We start from the raw sequence: 26,319 nt of genomic DNA on the forward strand, positions 1-26,319 counted from the left end.
TCTCTAGCCGCCACCAGGCCAAACCTTAAGTTGTGAAGACATTAGCAGAGCTTGGGTTACGTTCCAGTTGTTTCTCCTGCAAAGCAGGGCGTACAACACGATACCGAACAACCTCTTGATGATGATGGTGACCATTTCTGCTCTTTTGCTGAAAGACAGATCGAAGTGATGGGAACAGACCCCTCTCTTTACTGCGACTGGGAACCCTCTGTTCTCTTGAAAAGCAGAAGAGGCTCCAAGGGAAAATCAGCTTAAGGCATAGAGGGCAAAGAAGGGTAGAGTGTGTTGGAAAAATAATCATTAGTGTGAATTTGAATCTAGGATTACTCGAGGGGCGTAGAGGAGACCTGCTCTTGTTCTCTTACAATATACACATCTCAAAATAAACCCCACTAATTGCCCCACAACAGAGTGAAGGAAGAGGGGGGACAGTTATGTGTGTGAAGAGGACAGGAGTCCCTAAACCTCTGTGGTCTTACAGTAAGTAGCGCTGACACTGCTTAGACAGCCTTGGCGATTTGTACAGCAGCTCACTAGCCTGATGGTGGGCCAAAATGACCATGAGCAGAGCAAGGGGGAGCCTCTGTCATCTGCTTACTCTGAGTGATGAGAGGATTATACAGATCCAACACTAACTCGCACATCTTGACAAACAAAAGCGGGGCCCTGGTTCACCTCACACATTACTGTCAATGTTCTGGAGAGTGACAGCCCCGAGGCCTAAGTGCTGTACACGTGGCCCTTTGATTTTGGATCTGGTGGATTTGCTGGTGCGCGTCTGTATGCATGCGTTTTCTGCTCGCCGCCTACCTTTTTCTCTGCTTCATATTCAGCCCAAGCAGCCTTGCGGTCCTCCTCGCTCAAGGCTTCCTCCTCCTTGTGGTCCAGCAGAGAGTCGTGCTCGTGGTAACACACAATCTGGTCCTTATTGTTCTGCAGCATCTCAGCCAGAAAGGGATCCTACATCAAGGAAAGATGAGAAAAAAATATGGTCACGGTGGGTTTGAAATCATCATCATTAGAGGGGAAGGAAAGATTACTGTGGAGGAGCCACAGACCTCTTGAGCACTAAAGGTTCCTCTATATTCAGACCGCAAAGTACAAATCCTTTTTTAATTACAGAGGATTTCATGTGATGTGCAAAGAATGCAGCAAGAATACCCATGAACAGAGGTGCATATTTGCTGGATTAAAACAATGTGTTTCTCAATAAAAATGTTCTGTGAGCTCCAAACAGCTCTCTCTCTTTTAAAAAAAAAAAAAAAAAAATCTTTTGCTTAATTGGCAGTTTTTCAACATTCACTTGAAATTAACTTGTTACATTCAAAAGTTTCCATAAGCTCCATCCTTCTGTCTTTATCCACTGACCTGTGATGTCCCTGAATGGTCAATCTTCAAGACTTTTCTTTAAACTCAGCAACATTATCATCCACCTTACGGTTATTCCGATGACCTGGTCTGCAATTAAATATGGCCAGCAGCTCACAAGACTTTTTTTTAAAATTTGGAAACAAGAACACTCTTTTCTCCTAACCCCGTGGTTAAACTGGAAAACAAAACGCATGTGGACTCATCAAAGTGGCTACACCAGATCCATCATCCATACAAAGTGTACATGGTCTTTTTACACAGAAGCCATGAAGCATTTATACAGGAAATGACTAGCATGTGCACTTATGTTGCCAGTAGCGCTACCAGCTACCAGTTCCTTTGAATAAAAGAGCGCACACACCAAAATTGACATTGCAAACTGCTGCTACGCGATGCAATTTAGTGTTTTTTCTGTTTGTCACGCATTTGACTCTGAATATTTGTCACCTATGATTTAACTGCAACAGCTATATGGAGTTCAATTAGGGTCAGAAGTTTTATGCATGTGAAAAAGTGATTTGAAACTAAAATTCTAAGTTTTAAAGAACAGCAGCTCAAACAAAAGAGTAACCCTCAGATTTTTGACACTGCCCCCTAGTGACAGTAAACAGCTACAACCTGTAGACAACAGTGCAAAGCTGTGAGTTGGCTCTGCAAACCATGCTAAGCCCAACTTTCACAGGACTGGCTACAGGCGACAACCCCAAGTGAAGCCTGGCCATCTTGTTTTGACTGTGACCCACTCAAAGTGGATTCATTCTGTTGCACACACACTACCAAAGCAATGTGCATTTCATGAGAGAATTAAGAGTTAAAGGACTACAAACAAAATAACGTATGGTTAAATGTCACGTTGAGCAGTCAATAATATCATTTTTTTTAAACCAACATTTTAGCCCCTTAAAAACAGAAAAGGTTCCAGATGCAATGCTAATTTTTCTCTACAGCACCTTGAATCTGCTTTTTTTGCAGAAACCTCTTAAGTTACTAAAATTCAAAAAACACCAACACTACATTTAAGGCATCAAATCTTCTCTTAAAGCAGATTAGCACGCGCTCAAATGTCAAACAACTCCAACAGTGACCTGAACGCACAATTCAAGAAAACGTGGAAAATTCTGTTCTGATATCAAAATAAAAAGATAAATACATTTATTTTTTCAGCACATGTGTTTTGAGGTTTCCATGGCTACACTGTTATTGAAAACAATACCTGTGAAAAATTAAGAGTTGGGCCAGGCTTCGCTCACACAAACATGGTTTAAATTACTCTCTGTGCAGCATGTTTGCTTTTCTTTGTCTCAACTTAGCTTTACATTAAACTGGAACCTTGCAATCTGGAGACGTCATACAGAAGTTGCATCATTTCAGCTCCACACGAGCCAATTCAGAGGGGCTCGGCCCTCCTCCCTTGCTCTTCGTACTCTCAAGCTAAACAGTGACAATGGGTGAGACGACACAAACAAAATTAATCATCAATATAGTTAGCAGTAAGGAAAAGGAGGGTAAAAACAAAAAAAACAAAAGCCCCCAGAAACAAACGATAAAATTAATAGCGGATTGCAACCATTTCAAAATAAAAAGAAGAAGAGTGGTAATATGCAAGAGCCTCCCTGACTTCAGAGAGTAAAAAACAGGTGGCTGAAACAGGTAGAAGCAGACTGGGACACAGTGTTTCTCAACCCTGCACACCACAGCCTCCAACACTTGGATCCTGAAGCCAATTGTGCTCCTCATTGACATGTGTTTATGTTTCCCAGCCATCACACTCAATCAGGACAAAACCAGGCCACCCCTGAACAACCAGACATTTCAGAGCAGCAGCACAGGCAGCGATTCAACTGCTGCTTTACTCTCTAATTAGGACATAAAAGCACAGAAGAGCCCGTTGGTCTGACTTGGATAAAAGACACCCATCATGGTTTGTTCTGCCAAAATAAGTCCGCATGAGGTCAAATAAAGGTCACAATCAAGGCCACAACAAACACTTGGGATGCAGCATGCACGGCTCAAACAGCAGCATTTTACCGATTTAAACACCAAACTGAGTCTAGTGGTAAAGCTTTTATCTCGCTGCTGCCTTGTCTGAAGGGCAGATAGCAAAAGGTACACAACGACTGCTGACAGCTTTGCATCAGTCCTTAAAAGAATTAAAACCAACACACACCCTGTTTTCTCTGCTTAAAAAGAAATATTACTGCTTTGCTGAACAGAAACATGATTTTGAAATTACCCCGAAGGTTTAGGTGGCAAGAAGAAAAAACAAAGCTACCATCTGAGCGTGTAGAGAATGTGAGGTGTTTTTATCCAAATGAATGAAAGAGGAGTTTTTCTGACTGCTGGTCGAGTAATGGGTCAGTGGAGCTGCAGGTCAAATGACAGTATAGGCGCTCCCACTGGAACACTGTGCATTCTGGGATACCCAAGTAATCCCTACCAGCAGTGGCTCTGGGGTGGTCCGGTCCATCTCCCATCCTAGTGCTATGTGTGCGTGTATCCTGAGGCGGCACTAATGACTGTAGGTAACCTGACCTATGCTATTGTCATCTGTATGGAGCTGTATGTGGAAGACTATCAATTTACTGCAGGGAGGTTGAGGCAAAAGACTGCGGGTGGGCAGATGCTCAGAGTGGGCGGTAAATCAGCCAATTCAACTCCATTTGAATGTTTTCTCCCTTTTGAGAAAAGCACAGGGGAGACATTTGGTGCGCGTTTGCTCAGACGCAGCACTGGAGGTGGCAGGTAATGTCTGCAGGCGACCTCTAGACGTTCCTCAGTTAGGACACAAACTGCTCAATCGTAAGAAGATCCTGATAATCAGATGTTTCAAATCCAAGTACAGGAAGAGCCTCTGTAAATGCAAACTGAACCAGTACTTTCATTAGAACCTGCATGGTCTACTTACCAAACAAGGCTTTCACTAAATTTACCAATGCATGAGAACCTTTCCCAAGGCATGCATCCTTTAAACCAAATACTTGCACATGTATAAAAACAGCTCTCCTGCCAACAGTTCACAAATTATGTAAAGGAGCTTTCAAACGTGGCTGCCTCACACATCACAAAGATGAAAACTTGGGAGTCCATATAAGTGGGCCTCATGTAGACTTTACTACTTGGCACAGAAGCCTACGTATGCTTTACAAACAGATTTTAGGTGGCGCTTAACTGTAAAGAGGTATGATGCCATTAAAGTGCCGCCTACATAACAGGCAGCAGTTCTTTGGCCACATTATCAACTTTCTGAACATTTTCAAGCATGTTAACTCCATTTCCAAACTCCTAAGCGATCAGTTAATATGTTGACAATGAGGTTTCTATTATACCTGTCATTGCCACAATAGTAAGCCTCCACCAAGCCATAAAACATGAAGGATGAAAAGGGAAAAGGTTTAACACTTAGACAAGAAAAGAAAGCAGCAGAGCAAAATAAATTCTCAGTTGTTCAGTTACAACAACTATTCCCAAATTGTGCACGAGTTTTTAATGCACTGGCATGGCTGTGTGTGTGTGTGTGTGTGTGTGTGTGTGTGTGTGTGTGTGTGTGTGTGTGTGTGTGTGTGTGTGTGTGTGTGTGTGTGTGTCACAAACTGCTTTTGACACACAGGTGCATCGGCCATAGCAACTAAGGGGTCTAAAGCAGGATCGCAACAGCAGGAATGTGAAGGTATGGGATATTTCTAATACCTAAACATTAAGTCCAGTCAAAACTCTCTCTCCCCACCAGCTGCACATAAGTGACACACAACTCTACCAACCTGCACTAAACAGTCTCTTCGCACAAATGTGCTCAACTGCTGCTCTTGTACCTGACATCAGGAGGCCGCCCCTGCCCTTAAAACCATGTTGTTTTTACACCCTCTGGGGCCTAAACACAAGTCAGAGGGTTTATCTAGCTGTCAGTCAATTAACAAAGAAACAAAAATCATGCATGTCATAAAGGGCTAAAAAAAGACAATAAACATACCACATTCCAATAAAAACAAGCCTCAGCTAGCAGCAGTGAAGGGTTCGCTACAGGAGACAGCCAGCTGGAGCGGAGGGTTGAGAGGGGGGAGATGAGAATATAAAAATAGGAATCAGTCTCTGAACAAGCCTGAGGTGAGAAACGGGTGGGAGACGAGAAGAGGCAGACTGCTGCTCTTTTCAGATTCATTCATTGGCTCCAAAGTCTCGCTACAGTCAGAATAAAGATGCCAATGCACTTCGATCAAACAGCTCTCAGGTCAGTCAAACAGTTTCAGTCTCAAAATCTGGAGTAGAGAGAAAGACTTTATGCTGTTTCACACGGTGATTTGTAAGCTGTGGGGTGATGAGAAAACAAGTGCAACTCTATGAATGACTGATCAGTCTCAAATGAGTCACTTTATCAATACGAGCCTTTAATGACAGATGAATATTCTGCTCATTGACTGGCAATGCCACAAGCAAAGTCAAAATGATTTCCTGTACAAACACCTACTGCATATAAATCATACCGAGAAGGATTGATCATAGAAAAGACAAATAAGTCGGAGTCTCTAAAGGTGGTCCCAAACAATCAGAGTATAGCAACAGAGGTCTGATGATGACTTCTGATTCTCCCCACCACCACCTGCAACCACTTAATTTCTTACTGTAACTATAATTAGTGCTCTCTCTACATCAAGCTCAGGCATGTTTTCTAAAAGCAGGCAAAAAGCACTCTGGGAAGTAAAAGAAACAGTTTATCCAAGGAGAGATCGGCCTAACTGAGGGCAGGTAATTTACAACAACAGCATCACAAAGGACCTCTGTAAACTACCGATCATTCATGTAATGCTTGAAGACTATCTGAGGGAGATTTCCCCCCCCCCCCCCCAAGGTCAAAAGTGACTTCCTACCTCTAATGAGACAAGCATGGTGTGCTTTATAGCTCCAGTCTATACTGTAGTTTAGGCACAGCCTGCCCACGGCCTTTCAGCGTTCCTAGCAGAGCCTAATGACCACTGTAGCCATGACCTGCTGAGAGCACGCCAGCCGGGCCGAGAGCGTACAATGCAGAGCACGTCTGCACGAGATGCTGGAGACTTTTATAAAAATTGTTCAAAGACTACCAACATAACTTTAAGTACAAGTGGTAGCATGTTAGATGGAAGTGTGTGATGAACAGGAAGTAGGCAAGAGTGTCTCAGAAAGAGATGGGTGGAGAGCAAAAAATCTCATGTCTGGGCTGAGAGGGCCTTCTTTGTCATTAGCGGGAAGCACGCCTGCTTCCTTTGTCTCCAATTAGTTTTTCTGAAGACTAGAGAGCCATCTTTAAGAGTGGGGTTTAAATAATGACCTTTCATCATGCAGGGGGAGGCCAGGGGGCGAAAAAAGAAAAACAACTTTACTGAGTTCACTTTGAACATTTGGAGGTAGAGAGGCGAGTCATAGTAGCAGATGGTCACAAAGATGGCAGAGAAAAGAAATGGCGTGGATGGAAGAGAGAGTGGGAACATGAGTAAAAGTGCAACTATAGGTACAGTATGAGGGTTGAGGTAAGGTCAAGTTAAATAAATATCCATAACAAAGCTTTGCAGAAAAAGAGCTAAATATCAGCTTCTCTGCGACCCAAGTCTTTTCTGCGTGGAAAAAAAACCCTGCACTTCACAGTGTGAAGAAATGGAGGAAAGAAAGTACAAGCTCTCTCGTTCTTGGCTGAAAATGATGGAGGGTGTCTGACTCATCTTCACATCATTCCAGATGGCAAATTCCTTCCGTAATACTGCAGTCCTGCTGCCACATCATAGTTAACCCCTTGGCCAAAAACAGGTTGGCTTTATAAGAGCTTGTCAGCTTCTCCGTCTTTAATACTGTGTCATATAAATGTCACTGGGCTCGTTAAAGATCATACACATCTAACAGGCCGCAGCTCAGTGAACACATCTTTCCTCTTCAGATCTCCAACTGTGCTCTGCTGCGCTCTAAGTAGGCTACTCTGGGTTTAGAGGAATATATGTGGTGGGAGAAATTATAGCAGCTGCTCACTGAGGGGATTCTCACACTGCTCCTACCTGATAATACTCATCAAGAGAGTGGCAAATGCAAATTATTCTGTCAATGTCAATAAAAAAACAACAAAAACAATTTCCAATGAAGGTGAACTGTAAGGACTTTTCTCCAATGAAAGAGCATGCAAGCTGTATATACAGTGGTTTTTTTTAAACCTGTCTGTTTACAAGTTTCTGCAGAGTAACCCGGGTCAAACCAAAACAAAGAGGTAAAACCACTTAAGAAACAGATCTGAATAAACCCAGAGAGTTCAAAAAAGGGAATGAGTGGGAAAGGAGGGGAGTAATTCAAAGATCAACAGAGAAGTAAAAAGCAGCAAGGAATGAATGAAAAAAAAGAGGAGTGCAGGTTTATAGCAGGGCAGCAGGAGTGTTGCAATGGGAAGACTATTTAGTAAATAGCAGTAAACAGACAGATCTGTGCAGCTGTGCTGGACTGGATGGTCCATGTAAGCGCTGTGTTCTTATTAAACCCCAGGGGGCCTAAATAGTGACACTGCACCTGCATTAGAAGAAAAGAAGAGGCGAGGGCAGGATTATGAAAGGAAACGAGAAGAAATACCGAGATCCCAGAAAGAGGCTAAGCAGGATACAAGCTGGCATTGGGTTTAAATAACAGTTTATCACTGAAGTGCAAAACTTCAAAAGGAAGAACAAGCTACTCGCTGAAAGTATGGAAAAAAAACAAGCTTGGCAATTATAATAGCATCCTGTGCCATGTTTGCTGAAGGAGAAAAAAAAAAAAAGCTATTTTACTACTGTTAATAGGTTTCAGCCTGTTTTCAACATTTCCTTCAAAGAAAAGCATGAATTCTCAGTCAATGATTCATCAAAGCCAAATTACATGTCTGATTTATAGTGTCAATTTAACTTAGGGTTAGGGTTGCTGAAAGCCCACCTTCTCGATCTAAATACATACAATATATGCATCTTTACCTTAGGAAGCATGGGTGTGGCTTTCTTGCTCTTCTTTTCAGAGGGATCATCCAGCAAGTCTGGCTCAAAGGTGTAGAGTTCGGCCAGCTCGTTCATCGTAAAGTGCCTCTCAATCTGCTGCTGGTCCACAACCCGGAATGAAAGAGACTGTTTGGTTACCTGCCGCTCATAAATCTTCTCCTCCATTGTGCCCTAAAAAGGGAGAATGAAAAGAGATGAACAAAAAACGGAGGTTTAAAAAACATCAAGTGGCCCAGGAGTCAATCAGAATTACACAAGCACATCACATCCACCCTATACTGGATGAACACAGAGGCATCAATATCAAGACAATGCAGCAAGAATTCCAAGTACAGTTTAGTGAGTTCATTACCAATCTGCATTTCCTAATGAGGTAAAATGATGATTTAGGTCATCAATAGTTTGCCCAGCATGAATCCAATTCTATTGTCTGCCATACTCAAAGAGGTGTATTAGCCTAACAGCTCAACACAAATTGGTGCAGAGTTATTTGGAAGTAGAAACCGAACGATTTTCGCCTGATAGCAAATATTAACTGACCAGATTTATTTGCTTTTCTATTGTATTTTTAATAGTCAATAAATTAAAATTGCCAACTCTTCATTTAAAGAGATGGGAGAAATGCCCTTCAGCAATGTTTTGTGTCAATGTTGCATAGTTTGTCCACCAGAGGGCACTCTGCAACAGTAAATAAGTATAAGTAAATATAAATAAGTATACAAAAGAAATGTAACAGAAATGTGTCTGTTTAGAATGTTTGAAAGAAAAAAAACGTAAAAATTGACCAATATACTGGAAATTCGGCCAACACCGCTTATACATTTGCCATCACAGGAAACTAACTAGCATGCTAGATTTCTTCGGTCAGCACGTAGCATTTAGCTGATTGAAAGGTAAGCACTTCAAGCTATTTTACACTCACAACACACTAGCTAGACTTTAGAAAAAGTGTCTCATATTTCAGCTAAATTCAAAATGGTCAGAGTGAAACCAAAAGTCAAAAAGTTAAACAGAGTTGCCCGAACACCACCTACAGTTCAATGCCTCAAGTCAGCAAATCCACAACTTCCCAGCCCATCGATGCTGCATTAGTCACCTAATTAGCCATGCATTTATCAAAATCTATATATAAAGTCAATATTAGTCCCAAAAATTCAACAGCAGCTCATCTCTAGCTGAATTTCACAAGTCTTAATTGTTGTCACCTTAACCTTCTAGGACCTGGCGTCCACATATGTGGACATTTTGGGTTGTCTGTACCTAAAAACACTAATGTTTCTCTACGAGGGCCTGATATCCACTTATGAGGACATTCTAATGCCACTGTTCTATCAAAATTTAAAACGAATGTCCTCATATGTGGCTCTCATTTTTCTTAGAAACAAAAATCAGGTTAAAAAAAAAAAAAAAAACCTGGCAATTCTTTGTTTTTACATTCATGAGGTCCCAATATGCCCAAATATCAAAGAGAAATTAAAAATGCATGCCATGGAAGAGCTCGGGTCTTAGGAGGTTAAACCATTCTTATACTTTGTTGTGGCTTTTCAACGTTTGCTGGCTTTGCTGGTAAATGTTGTAAACTTATACAGAGCATCTTGCATGAAACTGTTTATACTCATGAAAGTCTTAATCTATATACAAAGACCAACTACCTGCTTGCTGGTTATTGGTGGCTAGTTTACCTGCAAATGTATTGACTTTTATTAAACTTCACCTGGGCAAGCAACCTGTAGACGTAGACAGTCTTAAGCTGCCCAAAGCGGTAAACCCTGAAGATACTCTGGATGTCATAGGATGGATTCCAGGAGGCATCGAAGATGATGACCCGATTTGCTGCCACCAGGTTGATGCCAAGTGAACCAGCTCTTGTAGAAATGAGAAACAAACGGCCTCTGTGTATGAAAATGGAACAAAAGGAGACACATCACAATTATATCCTGTGTCACGTGCAAAAATGTTGCTTTAAGATTCTCATGCTCTTTTTTTGCAAAGTCGCTGTCATCATTTTGCATTTTGTAAACACAGCAAAGATGTCACCTTGTGTTACTGGTGTCATTAAACTCCTCGGCCCACTTCTTCCTGGTGGTGGCATTGGTAGAGCCGTCCAGACGATAGTAGTCAATGTTCCTGAACCACTTGCCTTCACCTTCACAAACACGAGAGGAACGAAATCTGATTTGCCATCTGCCGTCTACGTTCAACAGAAACTTCAAAAGCACATGTATCTGCGTCAGTGCTGCCTTTTGCTTGTCAAAGAGACTTAGTTTTGGTATTAACAGGCAGCAGATAGATGGCTGTGTTGGTTAGAAGCCAGCCATGTTTAGCCTTCAAGATGGCCAAACCAACCCCTCCCACCAGCCTTCATAACCAACATTTCAGCATGTTTCCAATTACGGCACTGTGATCTTTTCATTACAAATTACAAACCCTTGAGCAAACATTTTTTGTCGAATAAAAAGTCAAGGTCTAATCATTTTCAAAATGAAAGCAAAAACAGCTGCTGAAGTTTAATTAGGAACATGACCTTACACCAGCGGCAATGTGTGTATGTTGGTGTGTGTTTAAGAGTAATAAGCACACCAGTACACATGTAAGAATACATGCTGCGTGTGGGTTGACTTATGAGTCGAAAACCTGCATTTCTATGAAAATGCTTCATCCTTATCCAAGGCTCATGTTAAAATTTTTTAACACAGTTTCTCTCATACACACATACACTCACTCACTCACACACACACACACACACACACACACACACACACACGTCACTTTAAAAAGCGCAGTGTAAAACCACAAAAATGAATCTTGGGACAAAATGAAGCTTGCCAATCTCAACTCGCTTATAATACTAAAACAGTGCTTGGCTAAGTCTAGCAAGTCAGTAACAGGGCATAGGTTCATTTTTGCATAGTGTAATGCTATGTAAAAATGCCCAAAACATACCTTTGTATGGAGAAATTTTCTCTTCATCTTTAGCTCTGCAAGCCAACTCTAAGAAATCCTCAATCAGATCCAGAGAGATGAGAGACTGACTGAACACCAACCTAAAGACAAACACAGAGACACACCTTGCAATGACACTGCAAACTGACAAAGGCTACGCTTGCACACAGTACAAACACACTTACACTTTGTCGTCTACTTCCTCAGCCATGCGCAGGATCTCAAAAAGCAGCATTATCTTCCCTGAGTGCTCCAGGATCTCAGCGTCAGCCTCCGTGACAAACTCCTTGTGCCAGTCAGCAGTGGGACTTCCTGGTGCAGAGCCAGAGGGCCGAGCTGTTCATAATACAGAGTTACAGATTAGCCTACATGCATCTGACAACAACAAGCCTGTAACAGACACTGAGTTTCCAAAGCTGAGGCCCACTATTACATGGTTGTCTATTGTGTTACAGCAGTTAAGTGTGTGAAAATTATTCTTTTTATTTAGTTTTAATATGTCTGTAAACTCAACCAAGCACTTAATACGTGGATACTATTAGTGATTCCAAACTCAAGCTTCTACTGCCACTGCTAGATCTGCATATGCAAAATTGCTTTTTTTGCATAACACAATGATGCCAATAGCATGCTGATCATTTTGATTTGATACATTTTGACTAAGTGATTAGTGGACCTGGGTAGTAGATGATCATCCTAACATTACTGGCACTGTCATAATTTTGTCCCAGACCATCTTCCATTACATGACAGTTACTGCTACATTTAAACAGCTCTCTCAGTATTATGCAGTACAACTGCTGGTGCATGATATAGTGTACCTTTGGAGTCACGGCCAGTCCCACACATGTGTACAAAATCAAGCACTTAACCATGCAGTCTGCCTTTACCAACATTTATGAAAGAACAAGTCCTTCTGAAGAACGTGGTACTGTAATAGGATGCCACCAACGCAACGTGATCCCCCCCCCCCCATTTTCCACGATTAGCTATAAGTGGTGTTACTGCAAAGTGGAAGTGTTTAGGAACCACAGCAAGTCATCCACAAAGCAGCAGACCACAAAATGCTACAGAGCCGGGTCACCGAGCGCTGAGCCACACAGAAGTCGCCAAGACTCGCACTTAAAACCTGTAGAGTTCCAAAACTCCTCTGGCATTAACCTCAGCACAGAAACTGTCTCATTTCACAGGTTTCTATGACCGAGCATCTACAGTAGGTGTGATGTATAGATGGCTCTGTACTTTGATCCATATACTGTATCTCCATGAATCTTTGACTTTAAAGGAAACAGAAGATTTTAGACTCACTCAAACCCACAAGTAGCTGCTCATCCCTACCAACCAGTAAAGTTCCAGTTTAAATCCAGGTATTTTCAGGTGTGACCCTTTAGGTATAAAAGGTCATCACTTTTTCCATGTCATTCTATTAGGCATTTAATTAAAACTTTTGCTTAATTAGCGTATTGATTTTTTTTTCTTAATAGGCATAAAAATTCTCACATTATAGCTAAAAATGTGTTTAAAGACTTTGAATCAAATCATCCTGGATTAAAGTGAGAAGTCAAGACATCTATGGAGACATCGGGTTCATGAGAATGGGATGGAAATGCGTGCATTTCATATTTGTTTATACTGAGAGGCGCACTCATCAACAGCTTCTGCCTGTAGCAGCAGCTGGATGTGAAGCCTCCTAATTTCTAAATAAAACAGAAGGATATCACAATATAATCATCATTCCTCAGTATGTGGGAATGAATAAGGACAAGGGCAAATGGATCAGCTCGGAGCCTAAAATAAGGCTGCAATAGGGGCTTTTTTTTCCCCTTCTTTTTTTTTTTTTTTTTTTTACCTAGGCTCAGACAAGCAGGTAGTGTGCTTGGTTCCCTGAGGTCAGTTCTGATAAAACAGATTCCCCCTCTCACTAACTAATTACTTAGAGAGTAGGAAGGACTGAATCAGAGCCTGAAATGTTATATAGATATACAGTACAGTTCATGACCCTCTTAAACCCAGCCAACCAATCGTAGTCCCCTCTGTGTGTTATTGCACACTCACGTTCCTCTACAGACTCCGCTCTGTTTCGGCCCTCGCCGTTCCTGCCACGAGAGCTGGTGTTCCACTCTTTGATGACCTCAACATCATCACTGTCCGAATCGTCAGATCCCTTCTTTTTCCCTTTTCCCTGCTTCTTTTTCCTATTAGCCAGGAGGCACAGCGAGACTGGGTTAGCAAGAGTAAGATGCCGAGTAGAAAAGCAGTTTAATTATGTCATATCTGTATAAAGAAATAAATAAATAACAAACAAACATGACTTTACTTTTTGATCTTCTCATCTTCGGAGGTCAGACTCATTGAGGATTCTTCTGTTTCTGAAGCGATGAAGTCGTCCATGCTGTCCTCGTCAAAGAAACCCTGCGGGAAAGTACACTTGTGTGAGATTCAACTGTGCAGCAATGCAGGTCAGCTGTACGCAGGGCTCGATCTTGGGCAGCAGAAACGATGCATAAGGGGAAAAGTTTTGCTTCAGTAGCAGTATGTGGTGTTCTTGCTCGAAGCGTGACCTGTCAGCAATGTGTTTCTATTGTTTTGCTACAGTGTGCGCAATTTGTGGGAATGTATTTCTAGTTTTTCAGTCAGTGTTTGCTGTGGTTTAGTCTCGTCTTCCCCAGCCCTACCCTGTTTTCTTTACTGATGTAGTCCAGCTGAAGGCACCAGGGATGGGTCCAGATTCTGCTGAGCATCTGGAAATCCTGGAAGAGTTTGGTCCCCGCGCGGCCCCGGCTCCCCTCCACAGCATTCCCCACACCTGCACGCAAGGGAAAGAATATGAGGGAGAAGATGGATGTGTGTTTGCATTACGTACCTGACAGCATGCTCTTAAACCTTTTATACATACAGACGATAAGAACAGGAGCAACTGAGTTTAACTCTCTGTAATCTTTCAAAAAGAGGAAACCTGACAAACTGACAGACAGCTAAACTTAACTAAGAAATTTCTGAGAACACCAATCATAATTTAGTTTTCATTTTAAGGATCACAAACCACTCTTTCAAACTACATATGATCCATTAAGAGCTTTAAATTTACATGTTTTCACAGCCCATCATCAAACAATGTAAAACAATAAATAAATAAACTCTTGTTTTTAATAATTAAAAAAATATATTTTGGTCATGAGAGATTGTTAGAAACACAATTCACACCTTTGTCAGTATTAAGCCTTTAAGCTGTAACCACACAGGGCTGAATGGCAGGAGAAGTAAGAGTGGCAGTCCATGGTGGTTCAAAATCTCCCATCTGCACTGACACTGTACCGCCTCTTCCTTGGATCTTATCCCTCCTTCTGAAACCTCAGCATTATCATTCGCTTCTTTTTTCACATCTTCCTCTACCTTTTCCACCACTACTCCCTCTCTCCCTTGTATCCAATTCATCATCTTCCTTCCACACCCCGTGCCTCAACTCCACTGTCTAAAACGTGCATAAGTCTTTTAGTCGGAATAATTAAACAGTTTGTTACTGTCAGCAGATTAAACATGCATTTCTCCCCAGTAAATGAACTGCTCACAACTAGCCAGCCATAACAACAAATGAGCTTTGACTAACCAGTTTTGGACTCCTCCACAGTAAACAGATATGGAAGCTTCACACAGCTGAGGTAAACAGTAATTTGACAGTTAATACAGATTAATGCTGGCCGGAGTGTCAGAGGGGGATATAGCAAAATATTTAATTGGTACTCAGAGGTTGTTTTTTTTTTTTTTCCCATAGTGAACAAGCTCTAAGCAATCCCAACTCATCTTAAAAAGGATTCAACTCAATTTTAAACCTACACACAACACTGAAAAAACAACAAAGCAAAAGGTCTGTGAAGGTTCTCAGTCATCCAGGTCATCATAGTCTAAGAAGCTTGGAAAGAAAAGCGTCTGGACTTCTTTAGGTTGCTTGAAGACATTTCACCTCGCATCCGAGAAGCTTCTTCAGTTCTAGGAACTGAATTCAAGAACGGAAGAACCTAGAACTGAAGAAGCTTCTCGGATGAGAGGTGAAACGTCTTCAAGCAACCTAAAGAAGTCCAGACGCTTTTCTTTCCAAGCTCCTTAGACAACAAAGCAAAAACAGCATTTGGAGTGAGACTCACATTTGAGCTCTAATTTTATCAATTATCCTCAAGACGCTTTTAAAAGTTGATTCGAGGTCAGCGCTCCACCCATCAGGCCTTTATAGTAAGAGTAGCCAGGGGGAAGTCGCTCCTGTCTAAAAGACACATGACAGCCTGCTAGGAGTTTGCCAAAAGGAACCTTAATGACTTTCATACAGTTAGAAGAAATATCGTCTTGTCTGACAAAACAAAGATTGAATTATTTGGTCACGATATCCAACAGCATGTATCGTGGAAACCACAATTCAGGAATGCCTCGTTGACACTGTTGTTACAGGTCAACACAGCGGTGGCTGACTGTGACAGTTTTTCTGTTACATAATGTGGGAGATTAGCTGGACAGACGCATAGAAAAAATGGATTTAAAAAAAAAAAGTCTAACTTTACTCTGAGATCCTGAGAGCTCTAAAGTGTCCACGTCAACAAGATAATGACCTAAAAGGTGCTGCCAGATAGATACAAAAGTGGCTTGGGTTGAGCTCTAAAATGTTTTCCAGAAACAATTCTGTTTTTGAACAGTTATGAAAAAGATTATCATCAGGAATATTGTGCTGCATTAGTTATTAATCTTTGACTTCTCTTCCACAGGCTGTATTTTATCCTGTCTTCCTCCCCTCAACCCCAACTGGTTATAGCAGACGGCTGCCCCACCCTAAGCTTGATTCTGCCAGAGGTTTTTCCTTCCCACTATTGTCAAGTGCTTGCGCATAGGGGGGTCGTCTGATTGTTGGAGTGTTTTCTCAATTATTTTAAGGTGCTTATCTTACAATATCAAGCTCCTCGAGTTGACTATTGCCGACATTTGGTACTATATGAATTAAATTTAACTCTTATTTGCTCTCGTCGTCTTATAGCATCATGTTTCCCCCTCTAATTCCTAAAAGGGCAAACTCCCTCACCATTTAGATCAAACTGAGCCAAGATGATAAAAATCGCCTCTGAGAGCTAGAGAGTACAGACATCAACGAAATACTCAAAGCATGCCCGGAGAGACCTGAAAATGGCTGTGCACATTATCGGCACATCAAACCTGGTTGAATTTTTTACATTTTTCTGCCAAGAAGGATGGGAGATCACTTTTAATATGATTTGAGGATGGCTCAGCTGCCAAGACTTCCTTCAACAACAAAGTACAAATGCAAAGGTCGGAATACTTGCAAATTAGCCTTTTCATTATTTTTCTTACATTTACACAATACCCAAAGACCTGTTTTTGTTTGAACACGGTTGAGTATTGTGTGCAGACAGACAAGAAAATAAAATAAATTCGATCCATTTTAGATTAGTCTGAAAATGTGGAAAACGTGCAACGGCCTGAAAACTTTGCTTGATTTTGACTGTGCAGCGCATTTACAAAGTAATTGTACAGACAAAACTAAGCAATAAGTGCAAATCATTCTTCTCAAGGAATGAACACTGAAACCACAAAATCACAATAAAGCCGATGATTAATAGCTAATTCTTAGCCTTATAATCTGCTCCATCAGCTGCTTCCTAGAGCAAAAAGCAGTCGCTAAAACACTAACGTACCTATTCAGGATGCTGACCTGCACTGACCCCAAGACATCAGAAGTTAGTTCAAGTTTTACATAAGCAGTGGAATTAAAGGAGAGAATATTTATGGCTATTCCCACCACAACCCGTGGTGGTCTTTAGTCTGAAGACACCACTTTAAAACACTAAATCCTCTGTCACAACATCAGCGCTGTGCACTGTGGACAACCCAGCCTAATGAGCCACAACACATACCAACAATCCCTCCAAACACTCCTGTTCTTAAATACCAGCCCTCCTGTTCTTTGCTTTTGGTGTAAAACCTCTGGCCCCTTCTCCCTAGAAATTTCTTTCCCTTCCCTTTATGCCCCACATCCCTCCCCTCTTACCCCACACCCTCACTCCCAGAGCTCTTCATTAGGGAGACGTGGGAAACTGGGCTTAAACCCTGCCTGCGGCACTGTGCCAGCTGCCACTCTTTTACACACACACACACACACACACACACACACACACACACACACACACACACACACTCTCTCTCTCTCTCTCTCAGAGGAAAAGTTCACTAAATGACTTACTGCACCACCAGAAAGACCCTCCATTTATCTAAAAACCTTGTCTGAGCAAATCCAGTAAGGAGAGCGCTTTCAAGAGAAACAGAACTCCCGCAGTAGGATTTAACCTAGTCCTAGCCTATACATGTTTTCCAGTCGAATTCCCTAATTTTGTTTTAGTCTAAGCGTGGTCTAAATCTTTGTATGAGCAATCAGATCAGACTTGTCACTGGGAAAGCACTGCTAGCAGCCACAAGAGTCCCTGCTGTTTATAACCCCCAAAGATCCAAATAGTTTAAAGCAGTGGTTGTCAAACTGCACCATGGGCCCACACTGGTGAGGCAGAGAGCCACTGCAGCAGGGCGTGAATAACCATGGGAAAAATATGGGGAGTTAAATTAACACAATTTTAGTACCAAAGAGTTTTCCTCTAGTTGGGACTAAAACTTAGGGTTGTTGAACATCAACAAAGCAAAAAACAAACTGCACTAAAGCTTGGTTCTCACCTGTGAAGTGCTCCAGGTAGTATCTGTAAAGTTTAGCCTGGATTGGAGTCATTCTGACTGACAACACATACTCATGCTTGGGAGGTAGGAACTTGGTGAGTGCAGTGTAATCTTTTCTCTGTAGGAAAAGCAAATGCATTATTTAAGCAGGAAGTCAAAGGAGGCCTGAGAGAATCATTTCAAACACAAAAATGTTTTTTTAAATATATACCTGGACGCATCCAGCAAGCATCTCATAAAGAATGTGAGCTCTTTTCTTCATGACCCGGACATCTTGTAGGGTGGAGTCAGCACACTGACCGTTCTGGATGGGGTTAATAAAGCGGTTCCTAAACTCCTTAACTGAACCAAGCAGGTTTTCCTTAATGAAGTTCACCATGCAGTGGTCTGGTAAGGAGACAAAAGTCAGAAAAGTTATTTTTAAAAAGTAAACAAAAATCATCCATATAAATGATTCACATGGATGATAGCAGGAAGTCTCACATTCAATAAGGTTATTTTGCAGCGGCGTTCCAGTCAGCACAATCCTCCTCCTCGTCCTGATAGAGTTCATTGCTTTGGACACAGCAGAGGCCTCATTCTTCAAGATGTGGCCTTCATCACAGATCACCAAGTCTGGCCCTAGTAAAAATGAACACAAGGATAATTTTAATGCAGCCAATTTCAGATCAGGTCACACCGCTGGAATGGCACGCACATCGAAAAAAAAAAGGGGTTTACCAGTAACAGGCTCAGATGTAAACAAAAGAAAATGAAAACAGTTTGGCTAATTTGGTACATGTGGCCACATTAGAACAGCTAACGTGCAAAAAACAACCCCAGGACTGAGTCTACATTCAGCCAGAGATGTACTCACTTAAAGTGAATGTTTGTTTTAGCTTATATCAGTTTAAAAAAGGATCATTTGGACCACAAGATTGATTTTTAGGAGCACCGAAAGATAACCTAAGTCCATAACATGTAACGTAAAAATCACTCTACCTGGATCTACCAGAGTCTTCTGAAAAGTCTCTTTGAGCTTCTTGCTCTTGATGTTCCTGCCCTGCGTCAGGTTTCGGTACATTTCGTAGCCCATGATCATAACGCCGCCCATCTCCTGCCATCGCTGAAGGGCGTACGCTCGCTCCTGTGGCCTCTTCACTGTAGCCAGCTCAGTTACCTGTTGAGCACACCAAAGGTAAATATGCTAAGCAACGCACTGGAAACAGAAAAGGCTTGAAAGGTCACAAGGGCAACCCATTACCTCTAAACTCTCTTCATCCTTCATTCCTTCTTGCCACTTTTCAAATTCATTGAGCCAGTTCAGGACAGTGTTCAGAGGGCAAACCACCAGTGCTGTGCTGAAATCGAGCTTCTCACAAAGCAGCAACGTGTGAAGAAATGTCACCACCTACAGGACAAAACGAGTCAAATGTTGCACCAACAGCACAGAGCTTTGGAACATTTTTATCAGACTGCCTTTTAATATAAGCACTGATTTTGACAACTGCTTCTCTGTGCTGTTCTAAAGTTCCACAGGAGGTCATTTCTGTACGTTTGGGGCAGCTAAAAACATTGCATTACACAACTGGTGTAGTTTGTACAAGAGTGAAAATGAACAGACAATATAAGGCAAGTAACTCACTTGCAGAGTCTTTCCCAGGCCCATACAGTGGGCAAGGATGCAGCCAGAGCCAGAAGACTTCTCAATTTTTTTCACCGATTCACAGCAGCAGTCCCATATAAACTGCACTCCTGACAGGGACACAAAACACACACGATAGGAAACATCAGTGCCGAGCACCTCAGGCTTGCTTTGCTTTTTTTTTTTTCTCCAGCTCCTACCGGTTCAAAATTCTTTGTGCATTGTGTCCTTACCATCAACCTGGTGAGGTTTGAGCTTTGTCACCAGGTTCCTGTGCACCTGCACCAGAGGCTCTTTGGTTTCTTCGTCCTCGTCCAGCACCAGCTTGGTAGTGATGGGGCAGACAACCTGGGAAGACTCCTCCACCACAATCACCTGCAAAATGAAGTTCTAAAATTCTAAAATCTGGAAATAACGTCTTAAGTAAAAGAAATATATCACTAATTCTTCCAGTATGTTAAAATTCTCACTTTGTATCTCCAACAAAATACCTCGCTCTCTTTACGTCTGTGTATGTGAAGGAAGCCCGTTTAGGCTAATGCATGGTCAATTTCACAAATTAAAAGAAAAATCCATCATGCACTTTTGGCAATTCTGACTAAACCATGGCGCATTTTATTCATTTTAATAAAAAAAATAAAGTACTTACGGAAACACCCTGCTGCTCGTTACACTTTCATTTTCTAAAAATGTCCTTTAAATGTATTTAACAGCAGAGCTACCCCTGAATTATGAGCACATGGCTGACTTTTTACATGGGTCGTTAATATTGGCAAACAATGTAGCCACCACAACTGGCACTTTGTATGCTGGATACATACAGGCTGTTATGAAACCATGCTAACGCTAATGCTAACACAACCACCAATAATACAACAGGGAGATAATAGAGAACAAGAAACAAAAATGGAGACAGCTGTGAAGCATGTTGTGGTTCTGTGTGGCCCTCGTCTCCCCAACATCTGCTTCTCTCCAGTAAATGTTTGATTTGGACCAGCAGCCTCAACCCACTTACTTTGGCAGTACTGCTCCCAGAGGCAGCCATCAGCGGACTGCTATGGGCTTCTTTTAGATGAAGGTTTAAAAGAAAGAAAAAAAAATGTGCCACTGCAGGCAAAAGAGGATGAGCAGAGTGGTTCAAAGGCCACAGCTGCCAGAGAGTCCTGGTACAAACACCAGGAACATTTTACATCATATGCAGGAGTTACAGGACAAGTTCTCAAATGTCATGCACCACAAAAAAGTCTAGCCCATACACTATAGATCCCAATAACAAAAATGTTATCACAATTAAATTTGTGACTGGTCCACATGGCAGTTTAGCAAATCCCTTTATTGTAATTCTTAATTTCTCTACCAAAAAAAACAAAAAAACATATCCATTCAACTTGATTTCACTCTGGATTTTTCTTTATTCGTAGCCATTTACCACCCACAATGCAGCAGCATTCCCACCACTGAGAACCAACTCAAAATCAGCAGGATGAGTTCTAACCTACCAGGATTTGTGCCAAGTTTAAATTTGTAGTAATAGGGAGATTGGTCAGGAAATGTGTTATTGGCCTATTAAACATAAATTTGCATTGGCATACACACCAACCATCAAAGTCCAGGATCCCTGTTAGTTTCACACCAGTGTATTTCACAAGCTAGTTGACAGCCCATCTTTTCACACTAACCTTTCTGAATCTTTGATTCATATATTTGTTTTATGGTAATTACTATAACTTCCAAAGCAGACTCTCCAACTGCTTGATCTGAAAAACTTAAGACACATGATTTGATTTAGCATAAAGTGCAAATAATGAAACGTACTGCTCATCATTAGATCCTCTTACAACTAATATTCACTGGAAACTCTTCATTTTCTTTCCACTTCCTACAACAGCTCAGGGCTTTGAATATCGAGTCTATACTCCTGATAACAGCCGTACATTTCATCTTTACCTCTCGAAGTTTCTCCCTGAGTGCCTCTCTCTCTGCTATGCGCTTCCTCCTCTCCTCCTCTTCTTTCAGAGCATCCCTCGTCTCCGTCCGCAGCTTGTCATCCTTCAGGATTTTGCGGATCTTCTTTCGGCCTTTGCGTCCTTCTCCATCTTGGTCCTCCCCGCCCTCCTCTCCACTCTGTGGAAATGAACATCAAGTTCAGCCCTCTGATGTTCAGCCCTTAGGCTACGATCAGTAGCTGAGCAGCCCCATGATTGGTTTGTGGCCTCAATAATCCCCACAACACACTCCAGGGTAAGTTGAAATAACATTTTAAGTGTCGTGCATGACTTGACTTGGTAAATTTCACGTGGCTCCATTTCCTCTACCTAGTAATCCTACTATGAAAAAAGAAGCTTTGGGACAGTTTAGGAGCACCAAGTGCACTGCATTTAAAACACCTTCTCATTGCTTGAAGAAGAATCCTGAACTTTGATCCTGCGTCGCTTCTTCTTCTGAGCATAACTTCTCTGTTTTTCATCATCCTTCTTCTTCGCAGCTCTGCAGGAATAAAAAGAACAATACTAGATTTGTCCGGATCCACCGGCAGTGAAATAAGTCACCACCACTGGTTGGAGTTCTTTCCTCTCACCTGGTCTTTCGACGCTTGTCTTCATTGTCTGAGTCGCTAACTACCTCACTCTCGGCCGACTCGCCACTGGACTCTGACTTTTCAAAGTCTGAGTCTGCAGAGTCATCGCTGTCCACTGAAATGCAAATAAAAAAACAAAACGAAAACCTGTCATCTAACAGCTTCTTCAAATATTTTAACCTCAAGTAGGACGTGGCACAGAGACTGAATTATAATTTCAGAACAAACCTTTCCGTCCTGACTTCTTTTTGCCCTTCTTCTTCTCTTTCCCAGCAGCCTTCTCCTCTCCTGATTCACCCTCACTCAGTGAGAGTTTATGACGAAGCAGTTTATGGCGTCTGCCACTCTTCTTCACTTCGACATCAGAGCCAGAGTCTTCTGTATCCTCATCATCTTCATGGAAAGAAAAATTTGTTTTGAAAATGTTCATGAAGATGAGTATTATTAAAAAAATAAATAAAATAAAATCCTAGGATTATTTAACAAATTTCTACCTTGCTGTTCGTCTTCTTCATTTTCTTTTTTAACTTTCTTGGAGGACTTCTCCTCCTTTTCTGCCTCTTCATTGTCAGAGGAGCTCTCTGCTCCCGAGGAGTAGTTCGATTTTATTTGGGCAAGAAGCATTTTCTTTGCAATCCTGCAGGTAAAGAGAAATAAAATCATAAAAACCTGATTTTACAAAAACATTCTAGCCCCCCAAAAAATGAACAAACAAATACAACATTTGTGTGGAACCTTGTAAAGTTAGTGCAATATAATATAAATCAGAGCATTCGAACACCAGTTTCTCCTTTGAGATTGTTTCAATGCAGCTGTTCGATCTGCTAACGCTAAACCTCGCGTTTCACTGTTGGGACTGAATGATGTTGATACCCACTTGATGCCTAGTTGGAAGAATCAATTTCTTTTACAAGTACCTGTTCTCAGGATCGTCGTCATCATCGTCGTCACAAATCCCAGTAATTCCCTCTTTAGTGTCCACTTCATCTCCTGTACAAAACACCACACATTATAGCAAACCTCTCCGACATTTAAACAGATCAAAGACATTATCAATATAAAAAATTGCTAAATTAGAATGATTCCTTCACAATTTTCTTTTATATTGCCATGAACTTGTAGATGACTTTAATAAGAATAAAGAGAGTAATCAAAATTATCGCATGTATATGGAAGTATAATACAGAGTTTGAACAGAAGTCAGGGCTAAATGTCGCAATTATTTAGGTTACTACAGCTGGTCAGTTCCAGTAAGAAATAAATTGCTGATATGAATCATTCTGGCTGAGGAGATATAAACTGGAGATATCTTTAAGAGGAACTGCCTTGGGTCAAAGCTGTTGGCTTTGATGGTAATAGCTCAAAAAGATGCTGTTGTTTTCGCTGTGGTTAAAGATTAAATGTTAAAGTAGTTTTCCATACACACGTGTAGCTAACTGAAGGCCATGCAGGTCATTACAAGAAAAGTTTAACACATCTCTGTCCTCCTGAAGCGCATTCATCAGCACATTTCATTTATTTAATTCATGTTATAAAACTTCCAGGTAGGGCTGCTCAATTAATCGAATTTTAATCTAAATTACGATCTGGGCTTTCAACGATCATTAAAAATGACCTCCCTCGTGCTTTACTCTCGCGCTGCTCCGTGTGGCAAATCGAGCGCACTTCTCTGTGTTTCGAACACATCACGCGTCACAACAATTAAGAGGACCCGAGGGAAGCTCGGAAAGCTAAGCAGAAGTTATTTCAAGAGGAGAGTGACTGCCGTTGGTTGAAAAGAGAGGTTAAAAAAAAAAACCCTTCAGTGGTGTGGAAACATGGGTTCGCTGAGTCAGACGTGGATCAAGTAGACAGTGTGTAAACTTTGCTACTGTGTCGTAGCTGCACCACAGAGCAACACTGCAAAGTTCACTAAGTATAGATGTTTACATTTTTCATTTATTTTTTTATATTGCTAACATTTGCACTGTTATCAGTATTTGCACACTATTTTATATTATTTTTTGACAATCTTTAAAGCCATTATTCAACACATTGTTATTGTTAAATAAATATCGTCAAATAATCGAGATCTCAATTTCAGTGAAAATAATCGTGATTATCATTTTTGCCATAATCGAGCAGCCCTACTTCCAGGTGTACCTGAGGATTGAATAAAGGCTGCACTGCCTGCCAAAACGTTATCCTCCACAATAGGTTTGATCTTTTGCTCGTCGCTGTCCTCCCCAGAGGCACCTTCAGCCTCCTCTTCCTCATCACTAGAGGTCAACTGTAGCTTTGAGGATGTTCCAGAGCCCTTTCCCTTGCACTTCTTTTCATAGGACCTCTTCGGCTTCGTCTCAGGTGAGTTTTTGCTTTCTTCTTTTGTGTCATCCTGCTTCTTTACACGGGTAGATCTCCTCCTCGCTACACGCGCTTTACTGTCCTTCTCCTCAGAGTCCGAGTCTGAGGAGTCTGAGCCGTTCCGTTTCTTCTTCTTGGAAGTCTTCTTACCTTTACTTGCTAGGTCTGAATCGGAGCTTACAGACTTCCTTTTGCGTTTGGACAATTTCTCTGCGTCTTCTGTGGATGGCTTTAGTTTGCGCGAATGCTTTTTAGAATTGGCGCTTCCCTCATCAGTGCTGTCGCCTGCTGCGGCTTTTTCCATCAGTACATCAGGAACTTCATCCGAATCAGAGTCAGCTGTCTTTTTATCAGAAGCCTTGGCCTGTTTCTCGTCTTCCTTTTTAGTGCTCCTGGATTTCTTGGAAGACTTGACCTTGTCTTTGTGATCTTCCTCTGACTCTGAATCCGAGTCAGAGGACACATTCTTGTCCTTATTCTCAGTCTGCTTTCTCAAAGGAGTAGTCTTCACTCTGCTAGAGCGACGGCTGGGCGGTGGGCTCTTGGTTCCATCTACTTCATCAGAAGCAGCATTTTCTTCCTCCTCGCATTCTTGTTCAGACTTTTTTGACACCTCGCCGCCCTTTTCCTTGTTTTTGGACCTGGATGACCTTGACCCACGCGTTGTAACAACTGGGACAGGAGTCAGTTTCACTATAAGGTTCTTTACCTTAGGCTGGGGCTGAGTGTCTGCTGGGTTTCCATTAGACTGTGACTCGGCATCGGTGACCGAGGTTGTGTCAGCCTGTGACAGCATTGTAGAATCTGCAAGACTCTCCACCATCTGAAAAAGCTCTTCAGGAACCGAAGGCGGCACAGACATAATATCATGATCTAAGGACATTTCACCAGCAGACACCAGCCCATCTTCACAAACTTCTTTTTTAACTGTCCTTTCGGTTGCGTCAGTTTCTGTTTGGTGCTCTTTCATTTCACTCTGTTCTGACACCTGATCTTTTACCACATCCTGCTCCTGAAGCGTCTCCTCATCCGCCTCTTTAGGTGGATCGCTCTCACACACCGAATCTGCAGTGTTGTCCATGGTATCATTTTCTGCAACTGCCTCAACATTAGTGCTTTTTCTAACAACGTGCTGGCCTTCATTGCCATTCTGCAACTCCATGTTTCTAAACTCAGGCTCCAAAGCCTCCTCTAAAGCACTGTGAGCTTTTCTCAAATCAGAAAGCACGGCCTTAAAGGCTTTCAAATGCCGATACCTGATAGATCTATCTCCCTGGTCCTCGGCTTCCTGTTGAATGAACTGAATGAAAGTATTGTTCAACCCAGTTGTAGTTTCAACAAGCTTTTTTGCTTTCTTTACAAGTTCTTTTGGTATGTGCAGTTTTCTGTAGGAGAATGTCATGGTCCCCGAGTCTTCTGTGTGTTCTTTTCCATTGACGACTGCTTTGTGCTCTTTGGCTGCTTTGTTCTTATGCTTCTTGCTCTCACGTTCCTCCGTCTTCTCCGTTTTCTTTTGCTTAAGCTGCTGTTTCTCCATGACGCGACTGCATTTGGAGACCAGATCCTGGAGGGGCTCTGATCTGCAGACATAACAGTGCCACTTTGAGTTCTCATCAGTAATCCCTGACAGCTCCTTCCTGCCCAGGTTGCGCAGAATGCACTTCTTGCAAAAGGCGTTGTTGCAGTAGTCACAGCAGATGAGTTTGCCGCCTTCAGCACACCACCTGGAGAAAAAATATTTAACATGGTTTGAGGGCAAATAGCAAATG

At 41.8% G+C, this 26,319-nt stretch overlaps 1 protein-coding gene across 3 annotated transcripts in view; it reads right to left on the reverse strand.

Moving 5' to 3' along the window:
- atrx (ATRX chromatin remodeler) overlaps positions 1 to 26,319 on the reverse strand; it is a 36,325-nt gene that overhangs the window by 5,612 nt on the left and 4,394 nt on the right. For all 3 annotated transcript variants that reach the window (XM_082554255.1, XM_082554256.1, XM_082554257.1), the window contains exons 8-30: positions 24,350 to 26,274; positions 23,125 to 23,197; positions 22,702 to 22,844; positions 22,436 to 22,600; positions 22,208 to 22,322; positions 22,017 to 22,116; positions 21,577 to 21,753; positions 19,863 to 20,004; positions 19,630 to 19,739; positions 19,249 to 19,395; positions 18,987 to 19,164; positions 18,489 to 18,626; positions 18,217 to 18,392; positions 18,006 to 18,123; positions 13,961 to 14,091; positions 13,603 to 13,697; positions 13,341 to 13,480; positions 11,471 to 11,621; positions 11,286 to 11,386; positions 10,380 to 10,488; positions 10,057 to 10,234; positions 8,322 to 8,513; positions 811 to 960 (exon numbers count right to left, since the gene is read on the reverse strand). In XM_082554255.1, coding sequence (XP_082410381.1) covers positions 811 to 960; positions 8,322 to 8,513; positions 10,057 to 10,234; positions 10,380 to 10,488; positions 11,286 to 11,386; positions 11,471 to 11,621; positions 13,341 to 13,480; positions 13,603 to 13,697; positions 13,961 to 14,091; positions 18,006 to 18,123; positions 18,217 to 18,392; positions 18,489 to 18,626; positions 18,987 to 19,164; positions 19,249 to 19,395; positions 19,630 to 19,739; positions 19,863 to 20,004; positions 21,577 to 21,753; positions 22,017 to 22,116; positions 22,208 to 22,322; positions 22,436 to 22,600; positions 22,702 to 22,844; positions 23,125 to 23,197; positions 24,350 to 26,274 — 4,954 coding nt within the window. The remainder of the gene's footprint in view (positions 1 to 810; positions 961 to 8,321; positions 8,514 to 10,056; positions 10,235 to 10,379; positions 10,489 to 11,285; positions 11,387 to 11,470; positions 11,622 to 13,340; positions 13,481 to 13,602; positions 13,698 to 13,960; positions 14,092 to 18,005; positions 18,124 to 18,216; positions 18,393 to 18,488; positions 18,627 to 18,986; positions 19,165 to 19,248; positions 19,396 to 19,629; positions 19,740 to 19,862; positions 20,005 to 21,576; positions 21,754 to 22,016; positions 22,117 to 22,207; positions 22,323 to 22,435; positions 22,601 to 22,701; positions 22,845 to 23,124; positions 23,198 to 24,349; positions 26,275 to 26,319) is intronic.

This window comes from Aulonocara stuartgranti, assembly GCF_965226115.1.
Source record: "Aulonocara stuartgranti genome assembly, chromosome: 2".
NCBI lineage: Eukaryota > Metazoa > Chordata > Actinopteri > Cichliformes > Cichlidae > Aulonocara > Aulonocara stuartgranti.